This window comes from Nothoprocta perdicaria, unplaced genomic scaffold (genome assembly GCF_003342845.1).
Source record: "Nothoprocta perdicaria isolate Ctin4 unplaced genomic scaffold, notPer1 scaffold_35, whole genome shotgun sequence".
Lineage (NCBI taxonomy): Eukaryota > Metazoa > Chordata > Aves > Tinamiformes > Tinamidae > Nothoprocta > Nothoprocta perdicaria.
In genome coordinates, this window is record NW_020455588.1 from 3,818,989 (window position 1) to 3,836,696 (window position 17,708).

The window sequence follows — 17,708 nt, forward strand, 5'->3', positions numbered from 1 at the left end:
TTTTTAATTGTAGTCTCTGCAGAAATTTAAACACTTCGTATATTTTGCTGGTTATATATGAAGCCAGAATTGCTTTGCCACATTGAATATTCTCAGTACATGAATATTTAATGTAATGCAGAGGTTAGGCTGCTAGGAGTATACAAGATAGCTTTAAAAGCTGTGCTTGTGGCCTTTGTTGTTACAAGTGTATTCTTGTTTACCATCTTGCATCAATCAGAATTGGATTTCTCTTTAGGGGTTGAAGAAATGGTTTTAAAAATTGAGGGTCAAAGAGGGGGAGCATGTCATGTGTTCCAGCATTTTAGTCACAATCAAATACCTCAGATAGTGTGTACCAATTCGTATGGATGGTTATGCCTTGATGTTTATCTGTGCTTTTAGTTAGGTTATGCAGTTTCATGGAGTCAAAGATTTTTGTCCGTTTGTTTCATTGTTTTAGTAAGAGAAAACTTAGGTTTGCCTTGATTGTTGGTGTGTTGACTGGGTGCATAACCTCAGCAGGAAGACTTGACATCTCACAGTAGAATTCTTGCATAATGGCAGAAAAAAAGAAAAAGGACCAGAAGTGGTCTGCAAAACTCAAGTCTGAGTTACATGTGTTGTCCATCAGTGGGCCCTGCTAATCTTAGCTTTATGTTCCAATGTTTCTGTGTAGCTCTTTTGACAGCAAATTTGTGTATCAGCAACAAGGAGTTGGACCAATTGAACAGGACACCATTCTGGTGCTGAATCCAAATAATGCTCAACTGCTTCATTCCACGGGCAAAAATCTGTAAGTTATTTTGCTGTTATTAGCAAAAATTAGCATAAGAATGTTAACTTTATATATCTAAAGTTCTAATGTAGGTATATAAAATTAGTTTTAATTTTAGGGGGGGTGTATATGTGTGTGTGTATATATATGTGTATACACACACACATATATATGCATATATATTATTTATTTATTCATTTATTTTTGCCCTGGAGAGTTCCCATTTGGTATCCTCACTGCTTTAGCTTTCTAGGAATTCATATAATTTCATCTATTAGCCAGATTAACAGAAACAAATTAAGAGAAACAGAGGTGGCCAGTGTATATCATCCTTAAAGATAACAAATATTAGTCCTGGTGATGTACCTGAGATGGAGGGAATTCCAAAGTTGAAACTCCTGTTGAGAAGCTTCTGTCTTTTAAAGCTGTTTCCTTCATTAAATGCTACATGTTGTTATTATGTAGAGCATTTGGTGGCTTTCAGAATAAAAAGTGAAATCTTGAAAACCCTCTTTTAAATTATTCTTCCTGAAACATATTTTTTTTATTCAATCCCTTGATATTTGTGATTGCAGATTTTATTTACCGCATGGCTTGAGTATAGACCAAAATGGTAACTACTGGGTCACTGATGTAGCGCTCCATCAGGTATGTTTCTGAAGCCTCCATGTCAACATCTTAAAACTTATGCCAAAGATAATTTCTGTAGTTCCTATGAATTTGATACCACTTATTTAGCTAAGGTTGTTTGCAGCAAATTAAGAAAACACCTGAAAAAAAAAAAAAAAAAAAAAAGAAGCTCAGGACCATAGTGGCATATAGTTGTATGGAGTAATTTGTTACATGGACAAGCAGGAATGAAAGTTGCTCTTTTAAAACAGTGTCTCCCCTGTAACAGAACAGATGATCCTACTGTAGCTCTGCTTGGCAATTCCTATGTTCCCATACTCTGAATGTAAAGCTAAGCCATGTATGGCAATCACAGGAAATTTTTATTTTGTGCAGATGTTTCCAAGAGTTGACACTTCTGTAATAGCTGCTAGTAGATCTCACAGTCAATATACTAAGGTCATGTTTGGTAATGTGTTTATTTTATGCCAAAATAATAGTTTTTTTCCATAAGCAGTTATCCCTCTGGTGTATCATCTTCCAGAATTAAGACCTCTTATCTTTTCCCATTGACTTAACAAAAAGGTTTTCAAATTGGGAGCGGATGATAAAGAGCCATTACTGCTCTTAGGAACGGCACTGCAACCGGGCAGTGACAGAAACCACTTCTGTCAACCAACCGATGTGGCCGTGGATCCGGTCACCGGCACCATCTACGTCTCTGACGGCTACTGCAACAGCCGAATCGTCCAGTTCTCTCCGAGCGGGTCCTTCCTCAAGCAGTGGGGTGAAGGTACAGGTCGAGCTTCCAGCAGTGGGGTGAAGGTACAGGTCGAGCTTGCGGTGCTGAGCTGATAGCACTGCTTTTGTGAGCTCCTGCCATCACGGGCCATGAGCTTGTCGACATTATTTCTTTTCTTTGGATCCATTACAGTAATATCTTCAAAGGTGCTGACTGAGTTTTGGCCTTTCGGTGTTCTCACTTCTGGTTATACAGCTAGCCAAAGTGGGTATTTATAAATTCCTTAGTATTAGGGGATTGTCCTAAACAACTAGCTAGCTTGTTCTTGGGCACGTTTCTGTCCAACTCAGGCTTGTGTGTCAAGCATTCCGCTACTCCAAGTATTAACAGAGAACTAACCAATGCATAAATTCAGATTTTGCAAAGACAGCAGGGTAGAGCAGTGTAGCTCACCTAAATGAATAAAGCTGTTAAGAAGTGTGGGGGGGAATGAGGGAGCAAACCAAGTTTATTCTTTTCCTATGCATTAGGTGGAATATGGTGGTTTCTAGTCAGGGATGATGGTGTCAGTGTGCATCTTCACACACTTCTGGGTGGTTCACATTACAGGCACTTCTTCCGACGGAGCCAGACCCGGGCAGTTCCGTATCCCTCACAGCTTGGCCCTGATCCCTGAATTCAGTCAGCTCTGCGTCGCAGACAGGGAGAACGGTCGCATCCAGTGCTTCGCGTTGGAGACGGGGCAGTTCCTAAGGGAGATCAAGCACAAGTCATTTGGAAGAGAGTTGTTTGCTGTTTCCTATGTGCCAGGTAATTGCTTCGCGTGTTCTTCGCATTGCAAGTGCTTGTTTAATGGCACTATGTCACAATATACAGCGTCATTGCATTAAGAGTGCTATTGTGTATCCTAGATATTTATTCTCTCTCAAAGGTATGCGGATGTAATGGAGAATTTTAGAACTGTATTATTTTGGGAAGGAGAAAAAAAAGCATAGCATATGATGTCTGCTCCTGAGAAATGATTAATTGACTCCCTAAATATGATGTCACGAGTAGATGAGACTGTTTCTCTGTGATGCACAGTCAAATAATTAGTTAATAACAATGTTTTAAAATATTCATGTCAAGCTCCATTAGAGGGCAAAATAAAAGGTTTCCAGACAGTCAAGGAAATTACTGAGTTTCAGAAAAGAAAAAAAAATGAAAGCAAACAGTTCTTAAAAGTTGTGGGCTTTTTAAATTTTTGTTTTGATTTTTGTTTTTCCTCTTAAAGCCTGACTAAGGATTACTGTATTATTAGGCTAGACATTTAATACCAGGATGCTTATCCATGTACTCAGGAACCTTATTCTTTGTTATGGACTCTACCGTCTTACTGGGGATGGCAGTCAGAATCATTGCTAGTCCCAGTGAAATATTAACCTCTAACTTGTCTCATACCTTCAGTATTCAAACCGAGATGGCTCCTCTGACCTCTCTACTACTACAAAAAAAAGTATATATTGAGTGGGGAAGTCTCCTCAGCACCTTCAGCAATAAAATCAACACAAAGATTGAGCTTTATCCTGTTGTCTTGGCAAGTTTTCCATGCCTTAGAAGCCCGAGTTACACCTCGGCCTTCCCTGCAGCGCTGGGGTTTCCTATGGAGTTAGCTGTGTCGCGCTCACTGTCTTTCCTGGGGACAGCTGCCTTCAGCTGTGCTGTGACACCCGCTCCCGCCGGTGGAGCGGCAGCAACGTGTGGATTGCAAAAGCAGCGTGCTTGTTGTTGCAGGTGGTCTCCTCTTCGCCGTTAACGGAATGCCTTATCCTGGAGAGACGGAACCAGTGCAAGGATTTGTGATGAACTTCTCTACCGGAGAGATAATTGATACTTTCAGTCCTGTTAGAAAGGTAGAGTATTGCACAGGCTGCCTTGTGCATCTTATTAATGCTGGCAACATCTTCTTCACTTGTAAGGCACTTGGGAAAATGAGATGTTTCGCACAGTGTATGCAAAAGGCATTCTTTGATATGAACTTGACAAACACCCTTGAACTTTGAGCCTTGCATTCTACCTGTGCTACATGTTTGAAGCCTCAAGATGACCCTTCCGCTAGGAGAAGTCTGTTTTTTTGTTGGCAGACTGTCCTTAAAAGCTAATTTAAGAGAAGAATGAAAGTCTGGATATATTCTTATATTTAGGTACTAGAAGGATGACAAAAAAGAAAGAGTATATTCCTGAGCCGGAGAGCAGTGAATAGTATGGCCACATCCCTTCTTTGCAGAATTTTAGTGCAGAAGTTCAGGCTAAACAATTGACACAATATTTCATAAAAGTAAATACAAGCTATGTGTACTGTTTAAAAAAAATAATGTAAAGTCCCATAAATTGTGTTATAATGAAGAGTAAATGCTAGGCATCCTGTGCTAGGCAGCATGCATGCTGTGTTGTTTGCAGTCCAGTTTTAAGCCAGTGATAGGAAAACTGGTTTGGGGAAGAACTTGTTAATTCCTACATCTAGAGTAGACGATTCAGGACAGGTACCCAGGCCAGAGCAATACCTGCTTCTGTAGAGGCTTCACCTTCATGGGTGGTTTCTTACTCCAGGTTCCTTGGTTTCTCCATTCTAGGAGAGTGGAACTTTCCTCACCTTTGGATCTTTTGGCTCTGGGGAGCAGCAGTAGTAGTTGGGAAGACATTTCTTCAGAATAAAGGCAGATATTTTTGAGTTGTTCAGTAAACTAGTTCTAAATTGTCTCCCAAATCAGAGGTACCTTGGAATTTACTCAGCAAACAGCAGTTTATTGCTTCTCGTGGAAGCTCCTCATTTAATTAGTTGTGGATACCAAGGTTCAGAGCAAGAAATGAATTTGAAGGATAAAGCCAAGCAGAAGAGCCTGGTCTGTAAAAACCAAAGGTTAAGTGGTCAAATCTTCAACCTGTGTCACAAACTTGTCTGTAGCTTTTGTGTTTATGACTAAGAGACTGTTTATAATATAATTTCTGGTATTTCTCATGAACTGTTGTCTATAACATGCCTTAAAGAGTCTAATACGTCATCTCTAGTAAGTTAGGGGTTTCATCCATTAAAATCCTTGCTTGTGAAATAAGCAGTGATGTGTTTCCACCAAATGCCAGCACCTTGCCTTGGGAGAAGGAACAGCTCAGATTTGGGCTGAGTTGATAGGGAATGAGTGATACAGTAGCAGTGTATCAATACTTACAGCTGCTGTTCCAGTGGCATGTTGGTATGCTGCCTTTAAGGTTGCTTCCTTTGCTTAAAAGTTTAAAAAAAATGTCATTTTATAGTGAGAGTATAGCCATATGATTACAAAAAATAACCCCCCATTGATAAGCTACATTTGGCTTAAACATCTGTTCACTACTATAGCTGATACTTGTGTGTGCAGGATACTTGTGGTAGCAAGCTGAGTTTGCAAATGGATTATTTCAGAGGATAAAATTGATTGCAAGAATATAGATATAAATTGCTTAGCAGGAATATGCCTAGCAATCTCTGTGTTGATGTCCCTAGAGAAAGCAAACACACACAAGAGGTAGGAAATTCCTCCCCTTTGCTCATATTAGGCCTTGCCACCACAGTCTCTTATGATTTCAAGTCTAAGGACCTGTCCAAGTTCAGGGTTAAACCAAACTTTTAATTTTGTGTCAGGCTGTGAGTGTGTAACTCTTAGGTAACCTGTGACTGTTTGTCCTTACAGAGCTTTGAGATGCCACACGATGTTGTTGCTTCAGAAGATAAAACAGTGTTTGTTGGAGATGTTCACGCTAGAACAGTATGGAAGTTCACATCCACAGAAAGTGTGTTCTTTTTGTTCTCAAGTGTCCCAACTTTAGAGCCTCGGATAAGTAAACGCTGGCAAAACTTTGGTTGCTTAATAATAATTTTAGTATATTGGGAGTTCTGCCCGAAGCTGCATGTGGCAGCTCAGATGTTTTTAAAAGACCACTTTGCTATGTATGCTGGTAGGAAGAGTCCTAGGCACATAAATTGATTTGTCACAGAAGGAGGGATCAGAAGGCACTTGCCTCACAGTATCCCTTATCATGTTGCTAGTACATGCTTAAACAAAAGCAAGGCCCTTCAGCTTTTTAGTGTGGATTTTATTTACTTCTCTTAACGTATGTTTTGCTGTCAAGCCCACTACTTCCTTAGGGGTTGTCAAATAAGAAATTCTTCGGGGTTGAAATAAAGCCACCAGTCAACATAGATCGTCATCTCATTGGGAGTATTTACCATTAGAAAAGGAATCCTGTGTAATTTGAAGTCCTATTGCCATTAATTGGAAATACTTCCCAGTTTAATCTAGTAACCCCCAAACCAAGCTGCTTGACTTCAAGGAGCGGAACCTGATTAGTCAGACATTAACATGGCAGGGTTCAGAGAGGGATTAGACCTTTCATAGCAATAACAATATAATCCACTGTTAAGTTATATAGGATGGAAAAAAACCATATGAGAGACAAAGCCTCAGGCTTCAGAGCGTTAGTCAACCAGCTGAACAGTCTGCTGTTATAAATGAACTTCTGGCTAAGCCAGTTATTCCATATTTATCTGTTTATAATTCATGGATTTTGCTTTGAGGCATCTGGTACCAGCTGCTGTTGATAAAAGGAAACTGGACTAGATAAGCTGTAAGTCTGCCTGGATGTGGCTCTTTCTGATTATAGTAATGTGAGCAAAACCACTTCTAGGCTTTATTCAAAGACATATGAGGACCCCAAAAATACTGGATTCACTTACCACTTCCAGGTCAGACAAAAAGTCCTGTGTATTTTTTTCTTCTGTAGCATATATTGCAGTATAAAACTGCAGTAACTAAGCAGTGCTTATCAGCTAGCCTTTAGCCCATCACCTTTCTGATTACAATGAAGACTCTGATTTTGGAGGGACACATGCCCGTAAAAGCTCTCCGTAGCGTGAGAAATATTCATTTATAACGGGGTGGTGAGCTATTGAATGCTTTATATCGGTTCTCCCCGGGGACATTCAGATGCTAACGTAACTATTTACTGCAGGGATGTGTGGTGCATTGAGGAAGCTAGCAGGGAAATGTCACTGGGCGTTGTTTTAAAATGTCACTTGTCCTGAAGAGCAATTGTGTCTTACAGAAATGGAGCATCGGTCAGTTAAAAAGGCTGGCATCGAGGTGCAGGAAGTAAAAGGTTGGTATGATACATAATGGACACGAAGGGCCCCTCTGTTTTATACTGTGGCTCTGTGTGACTGTGCTATGATAATACGTAATATGATTTTACTGTGGCTGCTCGTGCTGAGAACTTTGGGAAGAGAGAACTGCTGACTAGCTTGTCCCCATCCTCTTATGCAGTTACTAGGATAAAAAGGGCATAGGAGGCAAGAGAAGGTGTCTTGCTGCCCTGCTACCTGGGAGACGCCTGTTCTGCAGCCGATCCCAACGTTTCCTTTCCGTCGGTGACAGGCGCTTCGCAGGCCCTGAACCGCCAGCTCAGCCCCAGCAGCCTTTCCCCATCACCATCTGCTGTGGCCAGATTGGGATCTGTGTCAGCTCCCTCGGATGCAGAAGTAGCTCGGCAAGGGGAGGGCGATAGTTGCTGCCCAGGGCTGCCTCGCTCCCGCCCCGCGGGTTTACTTGAAACAGCATTTGGTTCATCTCCCTCTGTGGCCTTTCAGCCTTGCCAGTTACATTGCTCAACCAAAAAATAACATCCTGCACATTCAGATTTATTTCCTGAGATTTACTTTCTTTTTCCCCCCAATTTGTCTGCATGAAAATGAAGAGAGGAAAAAAAAAAAAAAAAAAAAAAGTGTTGGGACTTAATCAAAGGAGATAAGAAGCATGTATAGATGAGGTTGAAAGGGGTAAGATAATAAGTCAGGGAGATGAAAAGTAATTATTTTAAACCATTAATCTTCTGTTTCATAAGTCTCCTGAGTGGATGAAGGAAATGTTCATTTCCCTTTCAGAGCAGCGGTACCTGGCTCTGGAGAGGCCTTGGTAAAATGTTGCGTTGTTCTCAGCTGGTTTTCTTTGATTGAATTCAGAGCTTCTGTGGGTTGAATTAGGCCTGTGAATACAGAGAGGTATACGGGAAGCTCCAAATTGCCAAACACAAGCACAGAGTGGAATAGGCTGACAGTATAAACAGGGAAATTGCAAATGCCAAAACTATTATCCTTCTATTTCATCTCTACTGGTGCACGAGGCTTCCTGAATCAGGCAGAAGAGAAGTGTTGCAGCATCAATGGTGTAATGAACGTGGGCGTAGGGGATTGCGTTTGAGCTTTCCTTAGGAAACTACCTGACACTTCTGGGGTTGTATGGGAAGGATCCCAGTAGCACCACATGGGCATTTGCAAGTCATTTCTTACCCATCCCTGAAACTGCCTAGGGTACTGAAGTGAAATAGGCAGGAATCGCTGGATGCAGTTTTGGAAAACACTCAGGACTTCAGGAGCCAAAGGTCTGTCGTGGGAGGTAGCAGTTCTGCAAGTTTAGCCCTTGGTCACAAATTTATGTGAAAGAACAATAAATGATTGCTATTTTGTGATAATACAGCATACTGGATTTAGTTTTTTTCATTTCTTATGTCAGAATTATTATCAGGAGATTTTTAAATAGATAAATAAATCATACGCCTGTGTGCAGAAATTAGGGTTTTTTATAGGATTTGCCCAGATTTTAAATGATAGCTCGTTATTAGAGGAAAGGAGAAGGCATCCTTCCTAGAAAGTAGTGCAATTCAGACTCCGTCTTGCTTTGGGATGTCACCAGCAGGAATTAAAATTGTCTCATAAATGTTTGTCTTCTGTTTCCTTATTATTCAAGACTTGAGGTACCCTGTTTTTTTCCTTTAAGACCTTTCTTTGTGTTGCTTGATACATATGATTCCTTATAGAGATATAGATATATATTTCTCTCTCTTTTTTTTTTTTTTTTTTTAACTCAGAAACAATTATAGAAACCAAACTGAAAAACAGCCCACAATCAACTGAGCCTCTCAAGAAGGCGGAAAAGCAGCACCTGGTGCGCCAGGCCAGCACCGGGGTTTCCTTCGTCCTCATTACAACCCTCCTCATCATCCCTGTCGTCGTCCTGCTGGCCATTCTAGTCTTCATTCGGTGGCGGAAGACAGCAGCCTACGGAGGTAACGGCGAGTAGCTCGAGAGAGTAGCTACATGGGGCAGGACAGGAGCCCTGCCAGGCAGCGCCGCGCGCCGCTGCGCGCCAACGGAGCGGCGTTTGCCGGGGGATGTGAGCGCTCCGCGCGCCCAAAGCGCCTGCATCCCCCTCCGCCTTGCCCTCGCGCCTCCACCTTGTCAGAACTTGGAGCTGCGTTTTCCTTTGATCACTGTTGAGGTAGAAATTGCCGTCGTGGTCACAGCTACAGGGCAGCAGCAGTATCACTGTCTAAAGCGTTCCTCTTAACGCTCAGTGCGTTGCTTGACCCCTTCCCTTTGAGGTCTTTAAATCCTGAAGAGCGAAGACCCTCCCCTGTGGGTATTGTGTGGTGTGAGCAAAAGGCAAACTGGAAGCGTGTCGGAGGGAATTGCTGTTCCCTGCCATCCCGGGTGCTTTGAGAGTCAAACTCTGTTAGGTGCCTCCATCCGCTGCTGTGACAGCTTTAGTTTAGAGTAACAGTGCTAAGTGTGTAAAGTTGTCCTTATTCATACCATATAATAGCCTTTTGGAGAAACTGAGAGGCTGCAGTAGCACTTTGATCATTGCACTTGTTATTTTGTGTGACATAAATAGCTTTATCAAGTTATCCTCCGGAAGGGAAGAAAGTGCATTTGGAATACACCGATAATTTAGTTCTGCCAATATCATAGGCTGAGACAGAGTATAAAAGAGGAGATAATTCAGCATTGCAATATTATTGAGGAATTGAGCTTGATGCATTTTATTTGAACATCTCGGTGTGTAGCTCCCTGCTTCATCGTGTTCGAATAAATACATTTAGCGTCAAAGGTGCCCACGCTCTAAACTCCTGCAGGGGGGGAATTCACAGCTGTGGTCTAAGGTAGCATCGTTGCTTTCCACTTTGACCCAGGCCTCAACCTGAAGGCCCCTGAAGGTTCAGTGCCTCAGCATAATATAGTTATACTGGGAAAAGTAAGCCTTGCACAGACCTATGGAGACTCGGTAGTACGTTTAAGGGAAACAAAAACAAAACAAAACAAGCCATAATTTACCTGTGTGGTTTATTTTCCTAGTAGAATTACCGGGATGGGGGAGTTTGGTTTGTTTTTGTTTAGGAGTCCTTTTGTTCATTGGTTCTCATTCTCCCCATAAAATCTTCAGAGTAACAAACGTGAAATGTTGAAAAAGTGACGTTCTCAGAAATAACTGGTCTGTGAATCTTCTCAATGGCGGAAGCAGCATAAACTGAATACTCATAGGATGAAGGATGATTTTTAGCAGGGAAGCTGAAAAGTGTTATTTTTGTTGGTTGGAACTGCTGATCAATTTATTGAGTGTCTGTGCTTTTTACCAGTAAACACAGTTAATGATTTAAACGTATATTATGATTTAAAACTTACTTCTGAAATCTCCTTTATTTTTCAGCTGATGCGGAACATAAAATTGATTCAAGTTCAGGCAGAATTTTAGGCAGACTTCGAGGTAAGTGGCTCTGCAGGGCCTTTAAGAACCCAGCAACTGGAGTTTGTTTCTGTATTTGCTTCTAGTTGAATGAGAGATTTGAAATGTGGGAATAAAACTTTCTCCCAGTGAGAAGAGAAGGGGTAAAAACTCAGCTACTTTACGAGGAAGTGTCTTTGCCACCTTTGTCTGTCAACATCTGCCAGCGATGAGGATGTGGCCCTGCTGGCAGGAGACCAGTAGGCATTGGGTTATCCGAGTGTTTGGGGAATTAAATGATGACTTTGGATATTATGGACAAAATGAAGACTGGTGGGAACACAGGCAGCCTGGGCAAAGGCTTTTAATCTAACCATGGATGTTGCAAAAGAAAACACTTTGAAACTTTTACTTTAGTGGTAAGGTGCAGAAGGACACTTAGAATAATCTCTGTTCTGGGTTAATCCATTTTTTTCGCACCTTGTGCAATCCAGCGAGGCTTATGGCAAGTGTTTCTGTTCCCCAGGAAAAGGTGGTGGAGGCCTGAACCTTGGTAACTTCTTTGCGAGTCACAAAGGCTACAGCAGAAAAGGGTTTGACCGGCTCAGCACCGAAGGAAGCGATCAGGAGAAAGATGAGGATGATGGCACGGACTCAGAGGAAGAGTATTCAGCACCTCCGCCGCCAGCAGCGCCGTCGCCATCCTGAAACCAGCCTTTGAGTTCTCCATTATACGATTCAACCCAGAATGTCAGATTCCTTTTCCCTTAAGCACGTTTAAGATTTTGTGTATTTAATTGTAAACTGTACTAGTCTGTGTGGGGCTGTACACTGGTTCCTTTGGTTTTTTTCCCTTTGTTTGGTTTTAGTTCTGTTTTGTTTTGTTTTCTTTTTTTAAGTGGAGGAGTGTGTGGAAGTTTCATATCAGTGCCGTTGTTTTTATGTGAACATCTTAATAAAGCAAATTCTCTTAATTGCAGCACTGATTTAAAGCAGTAGTATTTTCTCATCTCAAGTCTGGGACCTCTTCTGTATTTGTAAATAAGTCCCATTATCTGCTTTATCCAAATATTTTTCCCATAACTCTTCAGTTGCCTCTTTCTTTTTTTGTGCCTTTCCTCTTCAATCTCCTTAACCTGTTGCAGTACAGAGAAAATACAGTGCCACAAGAAAATGAAGCTGCTAAATCTTCTTCTATTTTTTTAAAATCACTAACATTATATTGCATTGAAGGAAAGAAAAAAAGTATTTAATTTTTTTTTTCTTCTTCCTGACTTTATGTGTTTCCGGGATGTCTTATTTTTAGATGGTATCACTGTTAGAATACTATTTTCAGAAGCTGAATGTAATTTGTGTAATAAAGTGTTCGCAGAGCATTAGCTGTCAGAGTGTACTTTGCAATTTCTGCATACTTTAAGGGTTTTTTTGTATACGACTTTTGTAAAAGTTACACAGGCCACTTACTACAGTGAAAATTTTAATGTCTTCTACCAGCAGAGAAAAAGTGCTATTTTGTATGGAAGCTGGACGATATTTTCCTATGTCGCAATTCTTTTTTTTCTTTTAAGCAAGATTAATTTCCATACATGTACAAAACCAAGCTTAAACATTTAAAAAGAAATTTTACTTGTATATAAAAACTGCAGGGCATTTACTTTAATAAAACATGGTCACAGCTAAGAGGAAACCTGTGTCTCAAATTGCATACACAAAGCAGCCAGGGTAGGTATTAACGGTGCCTGGTGTGTGGCGCCGGCTTTCCCGTTTCCGCACGTTCCTTCCTTCCTTGTTCATCCAGGAACTTCCATTTCAGTCGGCGCTGCCTCGTGGAGGAGGAGATGGGCAGAAGAGCTGCCGGATGGGCCGGGGCCGCGCGCATCGCCCCGGGCTGAAGCCTGGCGGGACGGCCGGGGCTGCGGCTGCAGCTGCCACCATGGGCTTCTGTGGAGTGACTCCTGTGGCCGGCAGTGCAGGTGCTGAACAGGCCACTGCCAACGGGGAAAAGGGCCAGAAAAATAAGTTGGGGGGTTTCTTTGGAGAGCAGGGCAGTGATTTTTGCAGGTGTTTTGGGGGAAGAAGGGCAGGGATAGCGGAGCAGAAGGTGTAACTCTCCTCTTGGAACAAGCCTTAAAATCCTCAGCAGGTTCTTTCTCAACAAGAGCAACATTTCCAGGACAGCTTTCTAAAATGCCAGAGTACAGATGCTGTTTCATGGTTTTTGTCATTAGATGGTATTCTTTTTTTTTTCCAGCTGATCTATATTTTCTCATTTTGCAAGGAGAAAGCAGCCAGTTTCTCTCTTCATTCGTGTAAGAAAAGCAATGCTCTTTTTATCTGTGGACTTGATTGCCTTGTATATGAATAAACGGGAATAAGGCAGTTGGGAAGGATCCTCTAAAACTTTCCTTAAAGGAGGTCAGTCTCGAGGATATTTCCTGTGAGAGCAGTTGAGTTGCAATCAAGCAAGCTGTGGTGACACAGCTGTCACAAGTGGTGGCATCAGCTCTGTGGGATCCCAGATTTTGTCAGATGCCGTCAGTGAGGGTGAGTGTTTCTGGCATTTGGGTAGCTCATGGCCTGTCCATCTGATGTTGGATGTTCTCTGCTTTCAGGGTACCAGGTCAGAGAAGATCATAGGCGGCTGCCTCCTTCCTTTCCTTGATCTTTGTCTCCACTAAGAAAAAGACTCTGTTTTGCTGGTGGTTGGAGGAGGTGAGCACAGCTTAATTGCAAGCACGAGCCAAGACAGACTAACTCCGCACGAATCAGGGTCCTGGTTCTCCAGGATTCGGAGGCTGGTCTGGGCACGAAACCGTGGGGAGATGTGGGTGGAATAGCCCCCAGCAGCAAGCAGGGCCCTCTGGTACCTCCAGAGGAAGGCTGGATGCGCTCGATTCACGGTGGGTCAGATAGCAGAACACCTGGGCCTGCTTGGAGGCACTGACTGCTGCCTCCTACTCCCGCAAAGCTGCATTTTAAAAACACAAGCTACCACTTACTTCATTAAGCAGAACCAAATTTGTCTCAAAAGAGAAGCATGGGCTTTCTCATGGGTCTAACTTTAATAAGGTAGCAGATCATCCTCTATCCCAGCAGGCTATATATGCTAATCCTGTTATTTATGTGCTAGATGTTGAATACTAGCTATTTGATCTGAGATAGGGGATTCAGGACAAACAGATTTATTTGAGTTACAGCAATTTTCCCAAAGAAAAGCCCATTTTATTAATGGCCAACGTTTAGCTGCCTGTTCTAAGATTTCAACGGCACCACATCAACTTGCAAGAACTGCCTTTTTTCTTTTCTTTTTTCTCTATAAACTGAAAAAAAAATTAAAAAAAAAGCCCTCCTGTATGTGCTGAGTATTTGCAGCAGCCTCTGGTCTCGAGCGCTGGGCTCGTGAGTTCAGCATCTCGCCCCAAAGCAGCCTGAGGCCCCTGCCAAGGGCACGGGGGCAACAGACTGAATCTGAACTCGTGCAGACCAAAGCAGCACTAAGTCATCTGAAGGTGCCCCAATTAAATGAAATTACCATCCCAATTAAGCAGCTGTCCTTGCCATAATTATCATTAGGTATAAATTGATTCCTTGGGAAGCATCTTGATTAAGTAGAGTTTTCTAATTAAGCAGTGCACTGTAGTAGTTAATGAAGATTTATAGATCAATATGGTAAATTGCAACAGTTGCTTGCTTGCCGAAGCTAGATTTATTTGTGTCTTACCAGAATTTTTAGGTCACTTATGTCTGTCATGCTACAGAGCATTAGAATTAAGTGTGCGTCACGGTACGGAAGAGGGACTTCAGGGATTTCTGCCTTGCCATTGAGATACATGCGTGTGAACTGTACTGCTTATGGCCTAGCAGTGCAGCGTAGCGGGGGGAGGTCACTGCTGAGCAGCTCAAAAGTAACTTTATTATTTATTTGCACATTAAGATGCACATTTAGTTTTGACCTGGTGTGTTATAACATTGCACAGTTTGTTTGGACTGTTGTCGTGCACTGAGTATTGGATATAACTAGAAATAACTAGAAATGGGGAAATGATTCCTAGATGTAGGTTTGGGGAGGCAAAATTAAAGCTGGTGACACTGCAACTTTAATGTACAATACAAAGAGTACCAAAAATGTTCCTGTCCATAACCCTGCTCCAACCACAGCTGAAGTCAGCTCTCAGAGGTACCAGGATGCCAAGGACACTACAAGACTACAGCAAGTGTCTGGAGCAAGTGGCAGTGATGATGCAAGCTACCTAATGTACAGTTTGGTCTTGTGTCTCAAGTGAAGGGTCAGGCATGCAACGAGTGCACAGAAATGCATTCATACTGATTAGCAGTGGATTAGCATCCCATGATGAGCATCTGGATCCAGTTCCTGTGATGATGTTTCACAAACCATCACCAAAGATTTTGCTAATTTCTTCTCTTTCTGAAGAAACAAACAACCAGTGTGACAAAATCGATGGCCGGAGGCCTGTGATGTTTCTCAAGGTACATTTCTATGTACTTGATCATACTATATTTCTTATATGTCTCCCCCCTCCTCCACAAGAAGGCACCCTGTAAATTAGGCCTTGGATTAGCTGCTCCTAGCTCCTATTGGCCAAATGCTTTCAGGAAAAAAACACTTCATGATGTTTTTAACCTGCTGATGTTGGCCATAACTATCCCCACTCTACCTCCTTCCTCTTTCTGGAAGAGTTTCCTTCTCTGCTTGTTCTAATGCAGCCTGCTGACAAATGAGAAATCCCACAGGAAGCCGCAGTGGCCTCAGGGGCACGTTGTCCCTGTAGCTGTTGCCCACCAGGATGCCCAGCTCCTTCCCTGCAGCTCTCCTGGCGCCTGGGCTTACCCCTCCCCAGCTGCAGGACCCTGCACTTGCCTTGGTTGAACTTCATGAGGTTCCTCTCTGCCCTGCCCAGGTCTCCGAATGGTAGCACAGCCCTCGGGTGTACCGAGAAAACATCCTAAATAAAACCCAGAATTTCTTTTTAACTAACATGCTGAAAAGTGCTGACAGCTAGGTAAAGAATTCCCAAACATTACAGTGCCTTTGCTGAGCGTGTAGTTTGGCCAAGAAAGCGAGCTGTGGGGACGCAGCAGTGTCCCTGACGGGGTGTTTTCCTGGTCCGTGGGCTGACCCAGCTGGGCTGGCACAACAGGCTCCTGCAGGCAGACACTGCCACCCTGTGACCACCGCAGCAGCGGGGCGGCAGGAGGGCAATACAATACGCAAGCAATACAGGTTTAGGTACCTGCACGCTGGAGAATCCCGCACGGTTGTGCTGCCCGACAGCTGGGAGGTAGTTAAGAAACCGAAGGATTAAGTTTGCCAGCGTAATGGCGTAACCAACTGCTAAACTGCTCCGTTGCGGGTTAGGCCGCTCTTCTTTTTCTAGGTCTTTAACTGGTGATTGGTGACTGAACTGGTGAAATCTGATTTATTGTTTTTAACCCACTTAGTCTTAAAGAGCGTATGTGCCGAGGCAGTTCCTGGCATCAGCTGCGGCTCGGATCACTCCAGTTCTGCCCATCAGAGTGCAGAGATTGAGCCCAAACAGTCAGGAAAACACCCTCATGAGCAACAGCAGGTACTCGTGAAAGGCCTTAACCAGGGGGGCTGCTGAGCACGGCGATGAAAATCTGCAGCGGGGCAACAGCACCTGGAGGACCCAAACGTGTTTTTCCTGCAGCCTTGAATCAGAAGGCTGGCCGGTCTCAGTCTGGGAAGAGCAGGGTAGTATCGATGACCCCTAAGACACTGCTGGACCCTGGTCATTCCTATCCATGCTACCCTTCTACTTTCCACCGTCCCTGCTCTGGCGACGTTTAGGGATGGGGGCCTCTCCTCCTGCTGCAGTGAGAGGAGGGCAGTGTGCAGACTCGGGCTCGTGTCCCATCTCTTCCCATCCCACTGGAGTCCAGACATTGTGCATTGTAGTTTTAGCTAATCCAATACATTAACCAAAAGCCTCCGCTCTGTTCCCAAGAGGAAGAAAAAAAAAAAAAATCCATTGTGTATTTTGAAAATGCCAAGCAGGTTACTGTGGGAACAGGTTTTGATGCAAGGTCATTAAAGTAATGAGGTCTGCTGCAAAAGGCCATTGACATGGACTTTGCACCCAAATAAATGAATAAACAAACTCATCTGGTCCTCAAGACTGATGTTTCCTGAGGATTTGTTAACTGCCTGCTGTGAAAAGCAAATCATGACTCATCAGCATCCTCCAGCAGGGAACATTCAGTTCTATGACGAAGGAGGGAGAAACTTTGAAATGTCACGGATTGTCCAACCCGAAGAGTGAGAGCACCTCAGCACAGCACGGGCAGCCACTGCACACCCACAGCCAAGCAGGAGGGCTGTGGGTTTTACTCCATGCTTAGCCCGCGGTGGTTTCACCGAAAAGCTTTTCACCAGAGGCTGGTGGGTTTGGGACACACTTTTCAAACAACTGTCACCTGGTAATTGGTACCTCTAGCAAACCCAAAGGGTCAAAGTTTGCATTTCTGTGCTGGGAGGTGCAGGTATCACTGTGTTTTCCTTCCTGCTGCACGACCTCCTCTTCCTCCTGTCCCGCAGTGCACCACAAGGGGGCCGGGATTCTATCCCATATCCTTCCCTGAGCGGCCTGCTTCCGTGAGCTCGCTGCACTTCCCTCGTGCTGCTCCCAACCTCTCAGGTTTCCTGGGGTGGTTTTTGTTTCTTCCTGGTTGTTTTTGGCACCATTCACTGGAAAATGCTGTATTTTACCTCAGTCAACCCTTTATATTCAGAGGAGGCTCCATGTAGCTTAAGAGGCACTAATGCTTGCCTGGTAGCACAGCAGATCAGCGAGAAGGGAAGGGCTGTGCGGCCTCTTAAACATCTGCCCTTTTCCCTCTTCCACCGCCTGTCCTGCCCTTTCTCCTCCGTTCTCCCTCTGGAATTCCGGAGCCAGCCCTGCCCTCTCTCCTTCTCCGCAGGCGTTGCTCCAGGAAGCGCCTGTCACTCCTATCACAGGAGAGCTCCCCTCCCTCGGCCCCGCTCTGCACTGCA

The 17,708-nt window shown here is 43.5% G+C and overlaps 1 protein-coding gene across 3 annotated transcripts in view; it reads left to right on the forward strand.

Moving 5' to 3' along the window:
* Window positions 1–11,753, forward strand: part of PAM (peptidylglycine alpha-amidating monooxygenase) — a 69,818-nt gene extending 58,065 nt beyond the window's left edge. For all 3 annotated transcript variants that reach the window (XM_026044065.1, XM_026044066.1, XM_026044067.1), the window contains 10 exons: window positions 659–775; window positions 1,333–1,405; window positions 1,952–2,159; window positions 2,718–2,918; window positions 3,882–4,000; window positions 5,813–5,912; window positions 7,224–7,277; window positions 9,042–9,239; window positions 10,661–10,717; window positions 11,202–11,753. In XM_026044065.1, the coding sequence (XP_025899850.1) occupies window positions 659–775; window positions 1,333–1,405; window positions 1,952–2,159; window positions 2,718–2,918; window positions 3,882–4,000; window positions 5,813–5,912; window positions 7,224–7,277; window positions 9,042–9,239; window positions 10,661–10,717; window positions 11,202–11,383 (1,309 nt within the window). In that variant the 3' untranslated portion in view covers window positions 11,384–11,753. The remainder of the gene's footprint in view (window positions 1–658; window positions 776–1,332; window positions 1,406–1,951; window positions 2,160–2,717; window positions 2,919–3,881; window positions 4,001–5,812; window positions 5,913–7,223; window positions 7,278–9,041; window positions 9,240–10,660; window positions 10,718–11,201) is intronic.
* Window positions 11,754–17,708: the final 5,955 nt, after the last annotated feature.